Below are 19,159 nucleotides of genomic sequence, written 5' to 3' on the forward strand. Positions count from 1 at the left end.
ATGTCAAATTTTTACCAAACAAACATAATATATTTCAAAAAACAATTATAATTCATATATATTGCATACATAATTCACTTTTAATTCATATTGTAGATTTGACATAGCATTGTTATAAATGGTAATAAATAAAAAATATTGCTAAAATCAGTAATTATTTATTAAAATGTACTAATTTATGTAATTTTTCCTATTAAGAAAGGACAATTTTGTTTACCTATTATATTCTCAATTAAATCTCCTTTTTATAATTAATAAAAATGAAATGGTAAATTCATTACATTATTAATTATATTTTTAATAATAAATGTGTTAATTAAAAGTGGAGAAGTAGGAGGAAGGACAAACTAGTTCTGTTGTAAAGCCTAATCGGTATAGTCGATGGTTCACTTTGTTTCGCTGGGTTTCACAAAGCTTCTTCCCCGCAGCCAGCTCAGTCTCGCCAATCTCGGTGTTCTTCCTTTTGACGTATGTGAGTTCACTTTCATCAATGCTCCGGATTTTACGTTTTGATTTGAGTTCTCTTTCTGTAGTTGATGTTGTCTCCTCCCCTATTTGGGAATTCATAGTTCCTCCTTTCATGTGATTGCATGTGTGAACTTAGTTTGTAATTTTTGGTCAAACCTAATTTTGGCTTGTTTAGCTGTTCAACAGTTTCTCTCTATATAAATGAATTTCTTGCTATTTGGGTGTTCAGAGATTCCTCTCTTTTCCATTAAATTTTCGGTAAAATTTTGGTCTTGGAGGCAGGAGGGGCGGTACAGTAGTACCGAATTTATTAAATATTTCCTCTGTTTTATTCCTAACACTGGTTTCTCCATCTATAATTATTTTTAGCTCCAGTATATTAGCAGTTTTTCCTCAAAATGAACCTTAAACTTGTTCAAATTAATATTTTCTAGGCTTAGTGTCTTGCTGACCGATTTGTTCCTCTGTGAACATACAATTCATGTCTTTTTTATGCTTGTACTAGCTTCTCCATATTTCCTTGGCTCCCCAAATATGCTAATTGATTTTATCCCTGCATATCATGCATTAATAAGCCTTGTTGAATTTGATAAGATGACTTATGCATCAACTATTGCTTCTTATGCTTAATAATCAGCATATGCATCAGTCAATCTCACGATATATAAGATTTCTGAAGTTCGAGTTGCGAGCCTGAGCTCGCACTTGTTAGCCCGTGCTACATTCCTATATGCGGCATATCAATGCAAATTTGGTTTATTATATACAACCTTCAAATGTTAAGCTGAGTTCTCATCGTCCTTGCCAGTTCATTCAAAGTACTCCTCACCCTCAAATCTTAGAGTGAGTTTTCATCGTCGTGTCCAGTTCATTCAGTTTAGAGAGTTAGGACTTACGAGAAGTGGAGAATGATAATATGAAACAACGAGAAGTTAACCTGTGCAATTACGTTAGCTCTACTCACCGAATTCAGGCTAACGAAAAGAAATTGCATTAGAATTTGCTATAGAAGTAATACTGATAGGTATATTGTTTATTCAACAAATCCATTAAGAATTGGAATAAACTTTTGTGGAAATCTAATATGCTAATGAGGTTTCTTTATATATCTTCCACCTCCAATAAGAATCACGGTCGCACTAATGAAACACCAATATGGAGCAGTTTGACATTTTATTCCTAGGAAATTTGATATAGGAATTCATTACTTACCTGTTCAGAAAGATTATAAATTTAGTAGCTTCCATATTTTTGTTGTTGGTCAGTTGAGTTTGCAAGTTCTTTTACTTGTTTTTCTTCAATTTAAATCCTTTCAAGTTGACTTCTTTAAGGATATTTACCCGTTTGTTGTACCAACACAAAGTTAAACCTCCCAACAACTTCTCAGTCCCAAACAAGTGATATATTCAAAACAGCCTGATTGTATTTGAATACAATCATATCTGCAGATCCAAGTTCATTGGACTTTACTTCATCTATGTAACTGTATTTAGAATATAAAATGAGTTTGCTTTGTGTTCCAGCATTACTTTGAAAATTCGATATTGCTTATTTACATGTTTGAATTTTCATCTTGAGAAGATGTATAATTGAATTTTGTGTGGAGACAGAGGGAATTTGAATTTTGTGTGGAGACAGAGGGAATTTCTCTGTTGACTTGCACCCAAGTGTGTGGCCTATATTTATATATATATAGATAATATGTGGATTGTCTAGTTACAGAATAAAGGAGAGACAGCCCACACACTTACAAAGATTGGCCAACAGATATTTGGAGCCATTTAAATAGCCAAGGACGTTTCTCTCTACATTTACTCGAAAATACTGAGGTACATCTAATTCTGTTGTGCTTTTCAAAAGTATGCACAACTTCTTGAATCATTCTGCGTGTACTCAAGTTGATCTTGTGATTCCTTTAAACTTATTTAGGTTTAAGGCTTGGATATGGATTCACTTTACATTACATCTAACACTAACATAAACCTCATGGCTGCACCAAACGATCACTAGAAATAAAAAGCATGCTACAAGTGCACATTTTTCTTTTAACACCTTCAAGGCTCTCCTGGTTTTTTCCCTTCAAAGTATCCACATAATAATCAAAGGAGCGGCATCCTATCCTCTGCATCTTCTTTTCCGTAGTTGAACAGAACAACCTTGAACACTAGCTGGCATTGACCACTAATTATATACGAATATTTAGGACTAAATAGTGTTCTTTAGAATCGTAAGCATGGGATGTATCTTTGGTACTTCTATAACTTAGGTGGTGGAAGTGACCATGAGCCTGCTCATGGTGGATTCGTTGGAGAAGCGATGCTGACTGCAACTATCTATGGACACGTTCTGCCTCTCCAAATGTTGGTTCCTCTTTAGTACTGTTCTTTAGGTGTAGTTCCGTCAAGGCGCCAAGATCAACACGATAAAGAAAGATAGATTCACAATGAAGTGACATGCCTAAGTTCCCTAAGTTAGGAAAATTTATATGATGAATGAGGCACAAGTATGATGTGGCATACAAATGTTGTATGAGGCCAATTTATATTTTGCCAAGTCGACCTATTTCAAAAAAATGACCAAACTCTTTTATCGCTCTCTTCCTTTTCACGTTTTCCCTCTCTTTCTTACTTATTTTTTTAAAAACTTTTTTACTTTTTTTTCCTTTGGTTTCTTTTCTAACAGTTGTTCCCAATTTCATACTTAAATGACTTTATTCATGACAAATATGGAATTCAAAAAATCTTGTCTGACTCATTTTATTTTTAACTTTTTGATATTATTTTTACATGTCGATATTAATTATTTAATTATTTATATTATTAAAAATAGTTATATGAAATTATTTGTTAATTTTCAAAGATTTAATTAATTACAATTTTCTATTTTATTAAAACAATTAATTATTTTTAAAAGTAAAATTTATAAAGCTACCCAAAAAAATTAAGGTGTAAATTAGTAAAACTATTATTCTATTTATGATTTCTTAAGAAATTTGTAAACGAAAAAATAGATTATTAATATGAAAACAAAGAAGGTAGAAATTTAATATTTTCTTTTATTTTTCTCTCAACAATTTCATAATCGAAAAGCAATTCGGTCCACAAATACTCTTCAAAAGTAAATACAACGGAAATAACATTAATGATCTTGACAAACAATTATATAAGTTTTGATACTATTGTCATGAAATTCAAAAACGAAATACATCCATAAACACCAACCTAAATACATATTATATCTGTCAATTTATACAATATTTTTATTCTTAAAATTCAAGGTAGGTGTAATTTAATTAATATTTTGTTTATTAACTTTTCTTCCACATTTCTTAAGAAATTATAAATATAAATAATAATTTTAATAATTTATTCCTTAAAAGAATTTTCGCAATTTTATAAAATTTATTTATAAGTTTTTAAAAATAATTTTTAGTATTAGAAAACCTATTATATCTTGATTTTATAAACTAAAAACTAAATTTCAAACAAATATAAATTATAATAGAATAAATAACATAAAATAAAAAAAATAATAAACTAAAAAATTATATAATGATTGTAAAATTTAAATAAAAACTCAGTGCAGAAAAAAAGGAAAGCATAAACTAATTAGATTAACAAATAAATTCTTAAAAGTTATGATTAAAATAATCTTAAAAAAGAAAAGCATATTTTTAAAAAAATTAAAGCACAATATATTGAGCAAGGGACATAAAACAAAAAAAATGACAAAAAAGACTTAAAAATGTTCCTTTATTAGCTTGACAAATGGGTCCCCATCTATGTCCATTTGTCAATCAAACAATGCCTCATACAAGTATGACATGGCGTGCCTCATACATAATAAAATTTTTCCTAAGTTAGTTAGCGAATACGAATTGCCTCACTTTAATCACTTCATTGAGGAGAGACGGAGGTTGTTTCATAATATGCTATTAAGTATTACCCCCTTTAGTTAGCATGCAGACGTATATAAGTTCTTCCCTATTGATGTCTGTCTACTGACCTGATTCAATATAGGGCATATGAGCTGTCACAGATCCCACACAGTGCCTTCTTATTGTCAAGATACAATTCATCCTAGCTGTTAATTTGATTACTGCCCTTGTCTAGCTTTACCAGTTAGGTGTAACGGACTTGACGATGCCCGTAAAGGATCACCGATTATCATCCTACTTTAGGTTATATATTTTTATTATGCCGACGACAATTGCAATAGCCGATTAATCATCAAAAACTGGAAGATATGTACACACTGATATCTGATGGACTTCACAGGAAAAACCAAACTCCAAGGGCACCAAATTTCTATGATCTTTTCACAAGTTGGAACTTCAATGCTCTATTTATAAAGGGTATTTGGAATATTGTTGTTCTTCTTATTCAGAACTATACATATTAAGAAAAAGATTCGATTGATCTTTTCTGTTTCCTTGTTGAATTCAATATTATGAGATGCTGGCTAATCTGGGTAACAGTCACTTCACCTATGCGCCTCACTGTATTTTTTGGGTTGAAGTTCGCCAATATCATTGGTTTCAGTTGCTTTCCCATACGTCTTTTCTGAATTTCACTTTACACGTTGCCAGGACAGGTGAATAGTTAGTTCCTTCATAGGCATAATAGTACTCATGATTTGATAAGTCATGCGTTACTACAGGAAACATGTCATATAACATTTTATTTCCAAAGGTCCATCTAATTGATGGAGGAGTTTAGGCAAGACTCCTAACCTGTATATTTACCAAAAATATTATGTACATGGAGGAGGACATAAACCTTAGCCTCAATAACATTGTGAGGGTTGATAAAATTAACCTTTAAAGACATTTAAGTACACTAAAAAAGAGTATTATGGTGAGTATCAATGATGAATTTGTTCTTCTTCTTCTTAACTCTGAAATTTGGGACTCCGTCTGATTCAATATCCAACGAAGCTCTAGTCTTTTAAGGTAGGAAAGTAGTTTCATTGAAGATAGAAAAAGTTTTAGATTCTTCTCCCATGTTAGCAAGGAGGTCAGCAATAGTGTTGCCTTCTCTAAAAATATGCTTAAAAACAAAGTTTCCAGCACGAGACAAAATAACCATTTGCTCTGTAATCTGCTTGATTTGCCAGGGTGGCTCAAGTTTCCCATTGAGAATGTCAACAATAAGGAGAGAATCAGTTTCAACTATAACATTAGTAAATCCAGCCTCCAAACAATTGATCATCCCTTTCAACATGACCTTGGCTTCAGCCATGTAGCCTGAATCATGGCCCATGTATGATCCCTGAGTTTACCACCTCCACCTGTTGATCCTGGATTTCCCTTACTACAACCATCCACATTGAGTTTTATCCAAAAAAAGAGAAGGTTTAATCAAAAGACAGAATTAGAATGAATGATTGGTTTCACCTTATCTATCATATCACATTTTCCAATCCAAGAATCAGGGAGCGTTAACTCGGGAAATTGATTTTTAAGTATCAAATAGATGAGGTTGTTAACTTGCTGAATGATGTACCAAGATGACATCCTTTTATCATCAGATATGGCCTTACACCTATTTTTCCAAATTTCCCAACGAAGGGCAATTGGAAGGTAATGTAGTAGGAAGCCATGAACCTCATTTTTACCTTCGCATTCTACCAGTTAATAGCGGACATCCTAAGTTGTCCATGTACTTGTTTAATACCACGAGAGTTAGTAGAAAATCCATACCTGAGAGGAGATTTGACCTTCACAGGGAAGGTGTTCAGTGGTTTCACTTTTGTTGATGTTGCAACAATTACAAATAGAAGGAGATCCTAACTCTCTTCATTGCTTCATCAGTAGGAATTTTGTTATGGAGAGCTCTTATCATAAAGAATGAGATCTTGAAAGGAATTTTCTTGTGCCAAGTCATAGAACTAGAAAGGGTAATGACCTTTTTCTTTCTGACCAGTTGCCAAGCAGATTTACTAGTATATTTTCCAGAAGATTCAGGAGTCCAAATAGGTTGGTCCTCTATATCTGGACAAAACTGTATGCTAAGAATAGAATTGATCACAGTTTGAGGTACAATCTTTTGGCGTTTTTTTTCTTCCAAGTATTGCCCATATAGAAATCTTTACAAGAGTTTTTGGGGAGTTTTTTGATTCTGCACTAGTCTGGCTATAGGGACAAGACCTGCCAGTTATCCCACCAAAAAGATATGTTTCCTTTGCCAACTCTCTATAATATACGCGGTTCAACCAGTTTTTAACTATCCATAAGCCTTTCCCAAATATGAGATTGTTTGCAGGACCATTTCTTAGCAGTTGGATGGTACTTTTTACAGCATTTAACCTCCAAGAAAGAGGAGGGGCTTATGAGTTCTAAACTTCCACCATAGTGTAGCTGAGAAGGTGTTATAAAAGTCATGGAGAGATCTGAAACCAGCACCACCCTCATTTATAGGAAAACATAGATCACTCCAGGCACACCAATGTTTCTTCTTTCTGTCACCATCCATACCCCAGAAGAAATCAGAGATTAGCTTCTCAATCTGCTCAAGGGTAGTATTTGGAGGATGAACAACTGATAATAAGTGCACAGGCAAAGCATGAAGGACAAACTTATGAGAACAACCTTTCCACCATATGACAAAAGTTTTCCCAACCTTGAAGTCTTTTGGCTGCCTTAGCGACCATACTATTGAAGTAAACAATTTTCTTCTTCCCGACATAAATGGAACATCCTAAATATTGCATAGGGAATTGCGATTGGTTGAATCCAGTAATATCTTTGATAGTAGTGAGCCTAGAATCATCTTCTTGAAGGTAACATAAAATCCAGATTTGTTCTTGTTGATAAGTTGACCTGAAATATATTCATACTTACTCAACTTATTCATCAATAATCCAAGGGAATGAGGTTCACATGAAGAGAATAAAATAGTATCATCTGCATAGCATAAATGAGAAATATTAGGACCATTCTCATCAACTGTAAAATGAATGAAATTAGTATGAATTAGAGAGTCCATTTTAGAAATTAATTAAGCTCCTATAACAAATAAGGAAGGGGATAGATGGTCTCCCTGTTTGATGCCTCTGGTGGAGTTGCAGAAACCATGTTTGACTCCATTATTATTGACAGAATACCAAACATTAGTGATTAGTCTCCATATACCGTCAATCCATTTTTCATCAAATCCAAATTGTCTGAGAACTTTGCACAAGTATTCCCATGAGACTCTTATCACATGCTTTAGCCATGTCCAATTTAATTACCACATTTCCATAGTCATGGTCTTCAGAAATATTTTCCTCTTCATCACTGAAAATATTGTCTCTATCTTGATTTACCAGTGAGGTGTTCAACATTGACGCTTTCACTGTCAACACTGGCATATTCATCACTGTATTCAGAACTCATTTCCTCTTCATAGTCATGGTCTTCTGAGCTATTTTCCTTTTCATACTCCTCTTCTTCTTCTTCATCAGTTGAATCAGTTTGGCCCTCCTTACTGATGTAAACTCCCTCACTACCTTGGTTCTTCATCGATACTTGTGCCACTGATCTATTTAAGGTAATTAATTTGTACTTCTCCGGGATCAATGGGGTACACGTTATCCTTTTCATGAATTTGTGTATCACCTTTTTTGCTAGTTTCCATTTCCACATTGTTCTCATTGTTAATAATAATACCTTCAGGACAAGTAACTATCTGTTGGTTGGATTGGTTGTTGTCCCCCTGCCTAGGATTTTGATTTTGTTGTTCTTAATACCACCAACTTCGCCCTTCTGATAAACACTATTTTGTTGTGGCTTTACAGTAGATTTCTGTAGAAGATTGATTTCTTTCTTACTTTGTTTGCTCTTCAATATTCTCTCTTTTTTCTTGTTTCCATTCTCCAAGTTTTTCCCATCTTGTTGATTCATGTTAGTGGCATGATTTTCATTCCCAACCTTTTCTTTGCCTTCCCATGGGTTTCCGGGATTTTCAGACTTAGGATTAGCCTCTCGCTCCTTAATAGAAATTCCCCTTTTTATATTATTATGATGTCTTCTCTCAACATCTCTGTTTGGACTAGATTGTTTCTGCTCATTTGTCATTTGTTCATCGGTTTTGTTTTGATTGATCTGCGTATCATTTTGATTTTGCTGAGCTTTAGATTCTTTTCTCCTGGACACAATTCGGAAGTCGTCCTCATTTACAGTAACAACTCCTTTGATCTGTTCCTTTTTCTGTTTTTTAATTCTATCATCTCTTGCCTTTGTCCTGCATTGGATTTCTAAGTGTCCTTACATTTTGCAATATAGACAGTAGCTTGGGACTTTATCATACTCAATATCAAGCCATTTTCCATTATCTGCACCATCCAATCTCTTGTAGCCTAACCAAATTTGGTCTAATCTTGGTTTCAACAGGTCAATTTCAACTTTAACTTTTCCTCTAGATTTAGAATATGTGGCTTGATCAGAGGGGCAACTGCTACTCGTATTCCAGTAACCAATCCAGCAACAATCTGCCAATTGAATAGCTGCCACGGGAGCTGGTGATTCAAAATCCAAACAGGAACAATGGTTGTTTCTTCTTCAGCTTTAAAATCAGGAGTCCATTTAAGAACTTGCATTGATGAATCTCCAATATCGATTTACTCTTTAGTGAACACATGACTATAATTGGCTTCATTATCTAGATCGAAATAAGCAATTTTAACAGTCCCAGAAAGATGAAACTTACTAACAAAGGTCTTATGGATTTCCTCCATGCTGGGCTTCCCGCGACAAAACTTACCGATTATAGCGAGTCTGCATTGTTTAGCAAGATTGATGAAATAATCTTCAGCTCTGAAGAACACTGCAGGTTTGCCAAGGTGAGTACCGTATTGAATTTCCACTAGAGGCTCATTGGTGTTAATTGATGGGAGCTTGGTTTGAACCATAGCAGCGAAAGTGGGTTTCGACACAATTTTCTCATTCGTTTTGTTGTTTGTCTGATCATTGTTTCTTTGAGTACCACTCGCATCTTTCCCTGGTTGTGAATTCATCGTTTTCTCATTAGGAATCTGTCTGAGATGATCTGATGTTGAGAGGAGGAAGGGTCTATGAATTGTTTCAGGTTGGAAATTTGGTTTGGCTTATCGTCTTTTTGGTTTGGGGCCTGTCGAAGTTTGACGATACTTTTGGCATGGTTGGGTTGCTACTGGATCCTATTTTGTTAGAAATAGGTTTCCTTGATGGTATTGGAAATCTGATTTCGGTGTTCGTTGGTGGGAATTTGAGTTTTTCCGCCGCCACCGGTAGTGGGTTTTTTCCGTTGGTTGAGCTGTGAGGTAGTGCCTTCAAAACTAGCCGTTACATGGCTTATAGTGTCAGGTGGGTCTGGTGGCTGACGTTGATTTGGATCTTTAGACATGAGTGAGGAGATACATTATGGAAATTAGATCTAGCGAGAGAAAGCTTGAGAGAAGGAAAAAAAAATTGAAATATGAGGGTTATTGCCATATTACATTCATGTGGATGTCGTTGGTCTCTTTAAATGTGTCTGCTACAGTTGAAACTTAATAGATCTAACAACATAGAATTCTGTGATCTACATTTCTCCAGTATCAAATTGTTTGCACTATTTTCCCCCCTTTTCCAGCATGACAAATCATGACATGCTGTAACCGACCTTCAACCAGTAAATACATGTCGCTCCTTCAATTTTAATTTATGTACACAGTTGGAATTTGATGAATTATCTAAATTTCTATATGTTTTTTTAAAGATTTTAAGTGGTTAATCATAGTGATTTATAGTATTTTTGCATAATTTTCAAGTAATTACTCCTTATGTCCCAATTAATGTGGCACAATTAGAATTTGAAGCGTTAACCAAATTTTTGTGTATCTTTCAAATATTTCAAATTGTTACTTATTGTGATTTATCATACTTTTTTCGTCATTTTTAAATAATATATGTTACTTTTTCTTTCAGGGGTTATTCCGAAGTAAGATTGGGTCAATAAAATCGTTATTTGTATCCAGAATGAGGAGAAGATTCCCTATTTTCAGTATTGGTCGTTTATATTGTACAGGTAAATTTGTGAATATTAGGGTGTACCAATTTAAACATTTTTATTTAATTCATGGCCATTATAGGGAATGCAGAGGCGGCGCCTCAATTGTCAATTGACCTCATTAAAATAATGGACCAAAGGTTATCAGCAATTGAGAACAGGAATGCTCACCTTGAGCGTTTTTTAGATCAGGTGATTCACTTACTATTCCTACATGTTTGTTTTCATGCCTGAATCAATGTTTTTTCATTTATGGAACTAACTCTACTCTCTGCTTCCTCTACTGAAGTAGCAGACTTTTGTATTAACTGCACTCTACACTGCAATTATCTCATTTACCCTTTAATGATAGCCTGAATTGACACCTTCTGAATATTCAACGGCCAACAAAGAGCTCAGGAAGCTCAGAGATTCAGTACATCTCATAAGCGAGTTAAGGGCAAAACAGCAGGTAACTCAACCTCATCTTTCTAAATGACATACATTGATTCTACATTCTCTATCACCTAGGAACACCAAACATATTCTCCCTTCCTATGCTCAATCCCAAATTCTAAGGGTCCACAACCAATTAATCCTTACAAATCCACAGTATTAAAGAAAAGCACCAAACTACTAACCCATTGTCCAATATATGAGCATCCAAGACTACTATCTAAAACATTGTTTGACATTATTAAAGAAAATAAATAACAATACAACTTAAACCTAGCTGCCATGGTACAAGAATGAACAACTCACTGCTAATTGAAATTTCAGAAACTTTATTGGCAATCCCAAATCTCCTTAGGGTGTGTGTGGTATGGAAGAAAGTGTTTTCCTAGAAAACAAGTAGATTTATGACTTATTTTGTCATGTTTGGTTGGTGAGTAAAATATTTTTAGGAAATGATTTTTAGTGTTTGTTTTATGAATGAAAAATATTTTTGAGAAATACCTTTTATTTTTATTTTTACTAGAGTAGAAAATAATATTTGAAATTGAAACTATTTTTTTTTTGAAAATAATTTTTTCTTGGGAGGGGGGAGGGGGGTGGTAGGGGCGCTGACGGGGTGGGGCTGGGGTAAGGGTGGAGGGATGATCGTGGTCGGGTGGGAGGGCCGAGTGAAACTATAAAATTTATAATTGAAAATAGTTTTTAGAAATTGATGTTTTAAAAAAAAATGTAATTTGAAGTTGGATGAGAGTTTTGGAAAGTGTTTTCCTTAACTTTTGAAGGGAGGTCATTTTCCTTAATTTTAAGAAAAATGAGTTCATTTGAAAAACATTTTCCAAAACTTTTTTCCCAACCAAACATGAGAAAATTGAAAAACATTTTCTGGAAAATGTTTTTCTTCATACAAAACACACCCGTTAAGTATAAAAACATACTCTGTATGCATTATTGATCGTCTCCTAAAAGGTGACACAGGGCTATACCCATACAAATAATAGTGCATTTATCAGTATTCTATATCATAAAGCATAAAAAACATTTGAATTTTATATGCTATGATGAATCTGTCATTAAGTGCTAACCAATTGGGTTTTGAAGCTTGTAATTGACATGTTAAAGGTTCAAGCAATGAGATGCATGCTTAATAACATCATTTTTCATGCCTCTCTATAAGTACCAAGTATAGCAAACCTGAAACATATTGTAATACTCCAACGTGTCGAATACCGCTAACTATGAGCTTCTTCTGAAGTCTCCTTAAGTTATAAATGACTCATACCTATGTCCAACCATTGAGTCGTAGACTCGTAGTGCACCATCATTATTAATCACAAAGGCAATACCATTATAAGTACATTCTCCAAACCCCAAATGAAAGGGATTATTGTACTATTGTGCCTTAATTTTCTCAACTAAGAAAGACTCAGTTTGTCTAAGGCTCTAAAAGCACGCTGAAGTGGTTAAGCCCTTAAATGAGGTCAAAAAAGGATGTTGAACGGTTTACCTCTCTTACGGTGCTTAAGTGTCATCATCAAGGCTTAATACATACTTTTCCTTGCCAATAGTGTAACAACACTAAATAGTTGATATTTAACTTTATCGTTATTTTTTTTTCTTCGTCTATAGATTTGTTATCCATGCTTACTATTATTTGTCTTGGACTACACATATCTATATTTTCTTCATTTGCACCTTCATTCAATCTAGCCCACGATTTATTTGACTTTTGCACCCAAAGTCCCAATGAACCTTCGAGCTTTTTATGCGCTTTACACCTTTGAAAACACTGTTGTGTAATAATCCATGCAAGTGTCTTATTAGACCCTATGGCACAAGTGTACCCGGTGGTTAATATTACTATTTCAAAAAAAAAATTTGGTTAGTCGAAGTCTGTTAATTCACATTGCAAGTCGCACAAACGACTGTATTGGACTTTATGAGCTCTCACGTGTCGTTTGAAGGTGGACATCTTCGACGATGTTTTGGTCATGCGCGGGTGCGCTAGGGCTGCTCTAGTCGATTTTTTGAGTAGTTTTTTCTCTTTTGGGATCGTCCTGTCATTCCAACCAAACCCTAGCCAGTTTTGTCCAAATTTGATTGTTGAACTAGGGTTTCGATGATTTCTTGGCTGTTTCAAGCTAAATTTTATTTTTAGACCCAAGTAGGTAGTTTCCGACGAGTTTCTTACTGTTTTCAAGTCATGTTTCAAAAAAATGTATTTTGGGTGTGATGTTTTTGGCTCCAAAAATATGGAGATTGGAAGTTTAAGCCCTATAATTATTTTAGAAACCTTAATGGGAAGTTCAAAATATTTAGCTTGTGTTCCTTAATTGAGTTGTGGTGCAAGGGTGAAGGTGTTCAAGATTACTTAACAAACAATGCTTGTGTGGTAGATGAAAAGGCAAAGGCTATTGAGGTCTAAAAGCCAAAGTACAATGGAAGAAAATGGATGCTCAATTATATAGTATCTTATGACACTTAACTGATTCCAAGTTGATGCCTTCGTTTTGCCTATTCTTGACATGTTATTTTGTTTGGGAAAAGGCACATGCTTTATAAACTTATGGCATCTCAATTCTATGGTCTGATATCTCGGATGAGCGGCATAAAGAAACAAGAATCAGATGTTTACTTATTTGGGACAGGTTCATGCAATCATGGAGGAATTTGAAAATGTTGATGTCAATCACTATGAATGTGGAAAACATCAAGAGCACAAGCTAACATTATTTCTAATTCTTACACTTGTTGGACTCCATACTTACCATGATTCAGTGCGTGATCAAGTTTTCTTTTTGATAAGAAGGGAAACCCGGAGGCGCTATCGTTTGGGTGCACAGGGTAAAACCCCCACTCCTATGCAATGACTCAAATTCACATAGGAGAGGTAACCGGTTTAGGCAAACCTGGGGCGACGAGCTTGACCCAGAAGGCAAAATCCCTTGCTTTTGAAGGCAAGGGGTTTCACACTTGAGACCTCCATCATGAACGCGATCAAGTTTTAAAGCCGAGATCATAAAGAGCATACCGCGAGTAGGAAGTGGAATTAATACAATGGATTCAAAAGCATCAAACTTCTCTTGTTCGAAAGAATTGAAACACATCGATATCCCAATCTTACCAATCCTGAAATTGATGACTTATTCTCTCGTCTACTTTGTTTTGCTGTGGACAAGACAATTTAATCACCCACCGTTAAGTCCTCTATTCTTGCATCTCAAACCATAGAAAAATAAAGATATAAGTCTATGGAGAATTGGCGAGGAGGACGTTATGGAGATCCTCAATCCAAGTGTAGTTATTTTCATGAACTTGGACATACTCGTGACATATGTTATATTTTGCATGTTCCAACACCTGTTATGATCCCATTGCTCTAAAGGAATATTATGAGTTCCTTTGAAATCACGCAAGTAAGTCGACATCTCCAAAAGTACCATGTGTTGCTCAGTTTGATCAACCATTCAATAATATGCTCATATTGCCTAGACAAAATATGATGAGTTCCTTTCGTATCAAGCAAGTAAGCAATCGCCTCCAAAACTAGCTTCTATTGCTGAACCTCACTAATGTCCGGTATTGTTTATTCACAATCTCTTCCTTCTATTACTCTAGCCAACGAGATCCAAACAAAACCAAAAGGGGTCGAAAAAGCCAATCCCGTATCTTTTGTCACTCTAGACTTTACTCTTTATGTCCTTGGTTCTCTTTTTAATCTAACATCAGAGAGTCATTTGAGGCGTGCCTTACATTGTGGCATAACATTTTTTGCTGATTTTTACTCATGCAGGATCGTAGTACGGGACAGATGATTGAGACATGACATGAATCACAAGGCCTTCATCATTCGTATCCAGCACTAGTCCCAAATGGTTCATGCCATGCACCAAACTCTGCTCTCACTACTGACTTTCCTCCTCCTAACTAATTGATTGCACTTAAAAAAGGTATACCATCCACTCAAAATCCTAACCTTGCTTTATACTTTCTTGAGTTATCATTATCTCTTATCACCCATTATGCCTTTATATATCATCTTTGTCTTCTATTTCCATTCCTAAGACTACAAGTAAAACACTTTCTCAATTTGGATAGAGGCAGGCTATGATGGATGAGATATATGCTTTACATTCGAGTGGTACTTAGGAGATTGTCTCCCTTTCTCTAGGGAAATCTAGTTTTGGTTGCCCTTGGGTTTATGTAGTCAAAATATGTCCAGACGGTTAGGTTGATCGTCTTAAGACTCGCCTTGGTTCCGATTTGGGATTGATAATAGTGATACTTCCACTCCCGTGGCTAAAGTAGCATATTCCCGTCTTTTTATATCTATGGTGGTTGTTCGTTATTGGCCTCTTCATCAGTTGGACATTTGGGATGCTTTTCTACATGGTTATCTTGCGGAAAAAGTCTATATGGAGCAACCACCTGGTTTTGTTTCTCATGAAGAGCCTAGTAGCCTTGTATGTCGATTGTGTGAGTCACTCAATGGTCTGAAACAGTTTCTTCGAATTTGATTTGAAAAGTTCCACACAGTTATCTAAGAGTTTGGCATGACTCGTAGTGATGCTGATCACTCTGTTTTATCGGCATTTTCACCAAATTTGTGTATATTTGGTTGTTTATGTTTATGATATTGTTATCACTGACAATGATCAAGATGGTATGACTAATTTGAAGCAACATCTCTTAAGCATTTCTGGACTAAATACCTCGACAAATTGAAGCATATTCTAGCTATTGAGATTGCTCAATTTGAATTAGGTATTTTTACTTCTAAACACAGGTATGCTTTAGACATTCTTGAGAAGATAAAAATAATGGGATCTAGACCCATTGATACTCCTATGGACTCCGGATGTTAAGCTTCTTCGAGGACAGGGGGAGCAACTTAGCAATCTCGTAAGTTTTTGTAAAGTTGAATTATCTCACAATGACTAGACCTTATATCTCTTTTTCCAGTGAGTGTAGTGAGTGTTGCAAGCCATTTATGACTTCCCCTTGTGATAGTCATTGGGATGCAATTGTTCATATTTTGCTATATATAAAGCCAACACCAGGTAAAGAAAAGACTACTCTTTTAGGAGCAAGGCCATGAGCATATCATTGGGTATATAAACATTGATTGGGCAGGATGATCCTCTGATAGATGTTCCACATCTATTTATTGTGTTATAGAAGGAGGAAATTTGGTGTCGTGGAAGTGTAAAAGATAGTGTGGTTGTTCGATCTAGTGTAGAAGCAGAATATCGAGCAATGGCTGCAACAATTGTTGAGCTAGTTTGGATCAAACCAACTGCTGAGAGAACTAAAATTTGGCGAAATCGGTTAGATGAAATTTGTGTTTGATAATCAAGCAGTCTTTCATATCGCATATTTCATGAAAGGGACTTAGCACATTGAGAGTGATTGTCACACTTTCTGGGAAAAGATATTAAATTTGTGAAGTCAAGTGATTAACTTGCAGATATCTTCACCAAGTTCCTCATCAGTTCTCGTATTAATTACATTTGTAAAAAGATAGGGACATGATTTGTGCAAACCCTACTTGAGGGAGAGTGTTAGAATAGGAATAGGAATATACAATCTCACTTAGAATAAGAATAGGAATATGAATAGTATATAGTATCCTGAGTAGCAACTTTTTACACCATAATGGCCAGCTTCAACAATTTATCTGAAGAAAGGGATACCATAGTATGGAAGAAAGAAAGGAACGGTATTTTCTCTGTGAACTCAGCCTATAGAGAATTGAATAGATCAAATCATAGGGAGTAAAACTGGCCATGGAAGGTGATATGGAAGACCAAGATCCCATACAAAGTTAATTGCTTCATATGGCTGCTAGCTAGGGAATCAGTATTGACACATGACAATTTGAACAAAAGGAAAATTTTCAACTATGTTGAAGATGCTTCTTATGTGGGGAACAAGTGGAGAATATCAGCCATCTCTTCTTGCACTGCAAATGGTCGGAACAACTTTGGAGGATGTTCATCAGCTTGAGAAAAATAAATTGGGTAAAGCCAGGGAGCATCAGAGGAGTTCTTAACAGTTGGAATGGTGATGGTAATGCAGCAGCAAAGGAGGAGAGATGGAAGATTGTCTCAGCATGCATATGGTGGATTGTATGGAAAGAGAGAAATCAGAGGTGTTTTGAAGAAAGCAGAATGGACTTCAAAGATTCAAGATGAATTGTGTAGCGCTATTTTATTTTTGGTGTTAAGAGAACATTTTAGTCCAAGCAGAAGATATTTGGGATGGTTTAGATTATTTGTAAGAAATAGAGGTGATAGACGGCAATATGACTAGACTGTCATACCTTTTGAAGGGGACTACATATTTTGGATGTAGTCTACCTGTGTATATGTAGATTACTGTTACTATCCTCAAAAAAGTACCTACTTGCTAAATGATTGCTAAATGATTGTATTGTAGTGTATATAAATAGGATCTCTGTGTCATAATGTACATACACAAATCAATAGTATTTTCTCCTATATTTCTCACAATATGATAAACCTGAATGATGATGTTGGAGTCCATTAGCACATATACCTAGCGTCCTTATGAAATTTGTTGGAAGGCATTGTTATACATTTGGCGCAAATTGTTGTAAGCAAACACATAAGCTTTGTTTTTGTGGGTGAGATATCAGTTCTTTCCTAGCCTTTCTCTTGATATTTATATTAATTTCTTTTTTAACCTCTTATGGTCCCTAGGATCATTTGTATCTTGCTCTAATAGATCTCGCTATTTTGTCTTTTCCCCTTCTAGGAGATTAAGGAACTGAAATCAGTAATATCTGATTGTCAAGATGACAAAGACATGCAACAGATGGCTTCTGAAGAATTAAGTGAAGCCACAGAAGGAGAGAAGAAATTTCAGTTTCTCCTTCTGAAGTCATTACTACCCAAAGATGATGCTGATGAGAGGGACTGCATTCTTGAAGTGAGGGCAGGTAAGGAGACGTATCCGAACTTCATTTGACCTCTACTTTCATTGGTATAAAATGTGTACTCTTTTGGTAAGTCCAACATAATGATTAATTTAAAATATTTTCAGGAACTGGAGGGGAAGAGGCTTCCTTATTTGCGATGGACATATTCAAAATGTGGGTTACTTGAACATGAGTTGAGTTCCTGATTTCCCTTGGTTCGACTAATAACTTCTCATTCCTGATACTGATATTACTTTAACATCAGGTATGAAAAATACTCTGTGAAAAAAGGCTGGAAGTATGAGGTTCTAGAAACAGCTGAGTCTGATCTTAAAGGATACAAGGTTTGTCTACCATGCTTCATACATCACCTTAAATATTACCTGAAATATAAACTATTGTTTGTTTGAAATTGCAATTAACATTGTTGGATCAAAAGTAGCTTGCAAGCTTCAAATAATAGTATTAATGCCTCCAAGTAGATAGTGTACACCATGTTTTTGTATTTTGTTGTCCCCAAATGCATGTTTTTGACTTTGCAAAATTAATCGCAGGAAGCTATTGCTTCTATCTCTGGAGCTGGTGTGTACGGGAAACTAAAATTTGAGAGTGGAATACACAGAGTTCAGGTAGTATCACCTTAAGTCTTGTGTTTTATTGCAATTTATGTAGCCAAATAAAAGATTTACTTCCTTTGTAGCGGGTGCCCGTGACAGAGAAAGGTGGACGTGTTCACACCAGTGCTGTCTCTGTTGCAATTCTCCCGCAGGCAGATCAGGTGAGTGTTGTTAGTGTAATATATGTGGACAGTTAATAAGAATAAATACTATTAGAATAGGAATAAGTATTTCTTACTTAGAATAGGAATTAGCATAGGAATAAGAATAGGAATTCTAGTTGGAAAAGGTTTCCAATATAGTGTCGATAAATAGGGTCTTCATGTAACAATTTAGATGCGCAATTCAATAATATTTTCTCCATTATTTCTCTCATGGTATCAGAGCATTGGTGAGAAACAAACAATTCAATTTCCGGTGACGTTTGGGATTGATTTATCATATTTTATTCTGTGGGTGTTGTGCGAAAACCACCACCACCACGAGGCTCGGAAACCTCCCACGACCAAACCCCAGCCAGAACCACCGGAAAATAGCACCGTACGTGCCCTCACACAGCGATCGAAGGTGGCAAATTCCGGCGAAATCTGGCTCACGCGCTGGCGCGTGATGACTTTTTCGGTCATAGTCTTTGAGAATTTTTTCGACAGTTGGGGTCTTCCAGCCATTCCGACCCAACCCATACTGTTTTG

General features: G+C 35.3%; 1 protein-coding gene across 34 annotated transcripts in view; it reads left to right on the plus strand.

Annotated features, from left to right (window-relative positions):
- Positions 1 to 314: 314 nt before the first annotated feature.
- LOC101244063 (peptide chain release factor 1-like, mitochondrial) overlaps positions 315 to 19,159 on the plus strand; it is a 31,454-nt gene continuing 12,609 nt past the window's right edge. For 3 of the 34 annotated variants that reach the window (XR_740531.4, XM_010319803.4, XM_069294785.1), the window contains exons 1-11: positions 337 to 472; positions 2,191 to 2,297; positions 8,843 to 9,291; positions 10,397 to 10,496; positions 10,561 to 10,670; positions 10,831 to 10,929; positions 17,688 to 17,871; positions 17,976 to 18,024; positions 18,116 to 18,194; positions 18,405 to 18,479; positions 18,551 to 18,628. Coding sequence is in view for 32 of the 34 variants with exons in the window: in XM_010319803.4 (XP_010318105.1) it covers positions 9,148 to 9,291; positions 10,397 to 10,496; positions 10,561 to 10,670; positions 10,831 to 10,929; positions 17,688 to 17,871; positions 17,976 to 18,024; positions 18,116 to 18,194; positions 18,405 to 18,479; positions 18,551 to 18,628 (918 nt within the window). In the remaining 2 variants the exon portion in view is untranslated. 34 annotated transcript variants of the gene reach the window in all.

The sequence above is a fragment of the Solanum lycopersicum genome, chromosome 3 (genome assembly GCF_036512215.1).
Source record: "Solanum lycopersicum chromosome 3, SLM_r2.1".
NCBI lineage: Eukaryota > Viridiplantae > Streptophyta > Magnoliopsida > Solanales > Solanaceae > Solanum > Solanum lycopersicum.